The sequence below is a fragment of the Priapulus caudatus genome, unplaced genomic scaffold (assembly GCF_000485595.1).
Source record: "Priapulus caudatus unplaced genomic scaffold, Priapulus_caudatus-5.0.1 Scaffold1097, whole genome shotgun sequence".
In the NCBI taxonomy this organism is placed as follows: domain Eukaryota; kingdom Metazoa; phylum Priapulida; class Priapulimorpha; order Priapulimorphida; family Priapulidae; genus Priapulus; species Priapulus caudatus.
In genome coordinates, this window is record NW_014578158.1 from 22,708 (window position 1) to 27,293 (window position 4,586).

At 50.4% G+C, this 4,586-nt stretch overlaps 1 protein-coding gene across 1 annotated transcript in view; it reads left to right on the plus strand.

The window, feature by feature from the left end:
• Window positions 1-4,347, plus strand: part of LOC106815359 (formin-like protein CG32138) — a gene marked incomplete at its 5' end in the record, with an annotated part of 19,974 nt that extends 15,627 nt beyond the window's left edge. The window contains 4 exon segments of the mRNA XM_014819810.1: window positions 2,775-2,902; window positions 3,359-3,436; window positions 3,705-3,771; window positions 4,247-4,347. Of these exon segments, the coding sequence (XP_014675296.1) occupies window positions 2,775-2,902; window positions 3,359-3,436; window positions 3,705-3,771; window positions 4,247-4,347 (374 nt within the window).
• Between the last annotated feature and the right edge of the window lie 239 nt (window positions 4,348-4,586).

A 4,586-nucleotide genomic window follows, 5' to 3' on the forward strand; every position in this document is an offset into this window, starting at 1 on the left:
GAGAGACGCAGTGAGAGGAGAGAGAGAAGAGAGAGAGAGAGAACAGAGATGGGGAGAGGAGAGACTCGAGAAGAGAGAGATCGAGAGGAGCGAGGCGTGTTTTTGGATGAACCGACCCAACGCCTCTCACATGCGTGACCAAAGGGTGACGGAGGGGAAGGGAGGAGGGCGAGGAAGGAGAGAGGGAGCGAAGGATAGGTTTGCACTGAGGGAGGGAGGAGTGGGCAGGAGCACGGTCAAACTATCACATTAAACTCGTCTACAAACCTTTATGTGTTGGATGACCGACCAACGCTCACTCTCACATGCAGTGACCAAAGAAGACGAGGGGTAGCGGGAGGGAAGGAAGGCAGGAAGAAGCGAGCGAGGGAGAGAGGGAGGGAAAGGAAGACGAGAAGGGGGTCCGAGAAAGGGGTAAAGGTGAGGTGAGGTGGAGAGAGAAAAGCGGAACAATAAAATACGTTAGTGCCGATTAGGATTGGATGCGAGGAAAAGAGTAAGGGAGGAAGGAAGAATGGAGCAGAAGAACGAATGGCGCGAGAAGGGAGGGTGGGAGAGGCAAACAGAGCACAGAGAGAGAGAGAGAGACAAGAAGAAAGATGAGAGCGAGAGCCGGAGAACTGGGAGGAGAAGCGGGAGAGAGGGGGGACTGGGAATGCGCGGGAGGGAGTGAGGAGGAGGAGGAGGGAGGAGAGGAGGGACGGGAGTGATGGAGGAGGGAGAGGAGAGAGCGGGAGGGACGGGAGGGAGGGAGGGAGAGAGAAGAGACGACGAAAGAGGAGGATGAGGAGAGAGAGAGAAGCGGGCGGGAGATGGACGAGAGTGAGAGACTGAGAGATGGGAGGACGAAGCTCCGACCAGGAGAGCACCTGAGACTTGGAGAGAGAGAGATGGATGAGCAGAGTAGCGGACTCAATGAACCGTGCAGATCATACAATCACAGCCAGCCACAGCCACCACTTGCCTGCTGCCGTCCGCCTTTGCGGAAACACCGCGGAGCCGTCAGCGTGCACCATCTTACGAGTGATGTATTACGTCGAGAAACGGCGAATTCACACGTCCTTCCGGGGACAATACACCGACCATGCCAGGGTGATGTTGTGAGACGAGGGACCGGCGAGTGAGGCGAGGGAGGCCGAGCGAGGAGGAAGAGAGAGAGGGAGGGCCGGGGGCGTGGCGGGTGGAAGACGGAGGGAGGGAGGAGGGAGGGAGGGAGGGAGGCGAGAAGAGAGGAGGGAGGGAGGAGGGAGGCAGGCAGGAAGAGGGAGAAGGGTAGGAATGGCAGGGAGGGTAGGCGAGGGCCACCGGGGAGCGCAGGAGGGAGGGAGGGAGGAGTGAGGCAGAGAGGTAGGAGGAGGGAGGAGGGGAGGCATGGAAGAGACAGGTCGGAGGGCAGGGAGATGAGTGGCGCGAGGGAGGGCGGAGCGAGAGGCAGGAAGGCAGGGGGGAGGGGCAGCAGGGGAAAGCAGGGAGGGAGACGCAGGTCAGTGCGCGGGGAAGGAGGGGCGACTACCTTCCTTGTTAGCGACGAGCGAGGTCGAGCGAGGCGAGGCGAGATGAAGAAGATAGAGCGAACAGAGCGGAAAACACAGAGCAGCAGAGAGACGAGAAAGTTCGAGAGAGGAAGGCGAGGAGCGGAGAGAAGCAGAGAGAGAGAGAGGAGAGCACGAGCACGAGACGAGAGAGAGAGGAGAGGCGAGGAGAGAAGACGTAGGAGATGGAGAGAGAGAGAGAGAGAGAGAGACCGACGAAGAGAGAAGAAGATGAGAGAGAGTGAATGACGAGAAGAGAGAGAGAGGAGAAGAGAGCGAATTGTATGTCTCTCTCTCGGGACACGCTGTCACACGCCGGTTCTGTGTTGGTGTTGTTGTGTGTGTGTGATGATAGTGTGTGCGCTCGTGGTGTGCCTTATGTGCTGTGTGTGTGTGATGTATATATATCATGTCGTGTTGTGTGCGGTGTTGTGTGTGGTGGTGTGTTGTTTGTGTGTGTGTGTGTGTGTGTGTGTGTGTTGTGATGTGCGTGGTATGGTGTGTGTGGTGTGTGTGTGTGTTGTGTCGTGTGTGTGCCCCTCTTCCGCGGTCCGGCTGTGTGTGCCTGTGTGTGTGTTGTGTGTGCCCGTTGTTGTGTGTATTGGCGAGGGAGTGGAACACGCCAGTCACGTGCGCGGGAAGCACGCGAGGGGAGAACAGATGTTGCCTTCCTTTATGCGAGAATTAGCGAGTTACACGCTTTTCTCGCGGACACGCCATGATGCGGTGGGAGATGGCTGGGGAAGCAACGGTGGTTGCACGCTCGTTTTTCCATCCTCCCATTACGAGATTTACGTAGTTAACATAATACATTGCATGAGATAACAGATTCATGATACAAGAATAATAATAAAAAGATAAATAAATAATAATAATTATTATTATTAAATTAATACTACTAATAATAATAGAGTAATAATAATAATAATCAATAATAATAATGAACCCTATGCTCCCAGGTTGGCGTACACGGGCCAACACAAAGCACCCGGCTAATTGCTGTTGATCCACTTAGGAAATATAGCTCGTAGAAGCTTCTAATAATCAAACAGAAAGCAATACTGCAGTTACCTAAAATCCCAAACCTAAGGAAATCAAATTTGACCCCGGGTTCGCACCCGTAGCTTTCTCTCCGCGGTTCCACAGAGAGTGTCGGAGATCATCTCCTCCTCCGTCGAGGAGCGAAGGAGGAGGCGGAGGTCGCAGTTGCTGACGATGAATGCTCTTGTGTTTGTTCCGCAGCGATCTTTGTTAAGAAGGTGGAGCATGCGGCGGAGGTGATCGTGCGAGCGATCAACAACCTCGATCTCAGCATCCTCTCGTTAGAGATGACCGAGATCCTACTCAAACTAATACCCAAGGAAGACGAGGTTAGTATTATGTTAATTTTTATTTATTTTTTTATTTTTTATTTTTTTATTTTATTCATTATATCTGTTAGATTCTACTCAAACTAATACCCGAGGAAGACGAGGCATGTGTTACCTTACCGTTATGCATTATATTTATTATTGTACATAATTTATAATCATATCATTTATAATTATTATATTAATGTATTGTAATTAATATTGTACATTGTATTGTATAGTATATATAATAGTATATATTGTATTACATGTGTGAAGGTGACACATGAATGTGTGCGTGCGTGCGTGCGTGCGTGCGCGTGTGTCTGTGTGCTTGTATCCGTGTATATCATTGCGTGGTTTTATGTAGATATGAGACTAGGTACTTGTACCTATATATAAATGTCATATTATGGCATATATATTAGTGTATGTGTCATTGTATAATCAATCGTTAACTACATGTTCTCTGTACAGATCAAGGCATACAGGCAATATGAGAAGGACAAGAAACCGCTAGAAGCTCTAACAGAAGAGGACAAACTCATGTTTCAGGTAATAGCCCAACTTAACATCGAAGACCAACAGATTAACAGGAGTGTTTATTAATTTAAAAAAATTCTGTGACTAATTCACTTCGATAAGTTAAATAACAAACAAAAGCTAACAAAATTAACATAAGTATATAGTAATTGTTTAAAAAAGGTTCAATAACTAACCGAAAGCTTAAATGACTAAAAGTTCACGATAAAAAAACGTATCCGGAAGAAAACAGATCTCGCCCATAGATGGCGCCACGTGCTAACTTCGTCTGTCTTTGCAGTTGACTAAGGTTGAGCGGCTGCTGCAGAAGTTGCAAGTGATGAGTTTCATAGGAAACTTTGACGAGAGTGTGCATCTGATGACTCCGGTGAGTGTGCAGTATCCCTTTCACACACGCAGCGGGCAGGCAGAGAGAGGGAGGAGGAGAAGGGGAAGGAGGAGAGGGAGGGAGGGGAAGGATGAGATGTTAGTGAGTTAGTGAGAGCAGGCATCTGATGACTCCGGTGAGTGTGCAGTATCCCTTTCACACACGCAGCGGGCAGGCAGAGAAGGGGAAGGAGGAGAGGGAGAAGGGGAAGGGTGGGTGAAGAGAGGGAGACGGTAGGGGGCAGTAGAGGGATGAAATGTTAGTGAGAGTTGACGATAGATAGATAGATAGATAGATAGAGAGAGAGAGAGATAGAGAGAGAGACAAACACTAGCAGCACCGTGACCCCTGCAACATCCATCCCATCGTCGTTATCCCAAGTCAGAGAGAGCAACCCTTTTCAACTGTACTTCTGCACTTAATGCTTACAACCCGCGTCGTCGTTGTCATTGTAGATTTGAAGCACAAGCCGTATCGCAGAGCAGACGCCGTCAGGAAGTCCCTGCGCAAGGGACGCGGACACACGCTGGCAGACGACCAAGCTACAGCCTTGTAACGCGTAACGCCCCCCCCTGCGTAACACGACAATGCAACGCAACGACGCGCCCTCATATCGCGTCGCCATGGAAACGGCCGTCGCGTGTCGCGACGAATCGGCGACGCGATTGTAATGTCGTCGCCATCGAAATGGCCGTCGCGTAATCTGACAATGCGAAGCGTGATGCTGACATCGTCACCATGGAAACGACATCCACGTAACGTGACGATGCGATGACGTGATTCCACCCTCGTCAC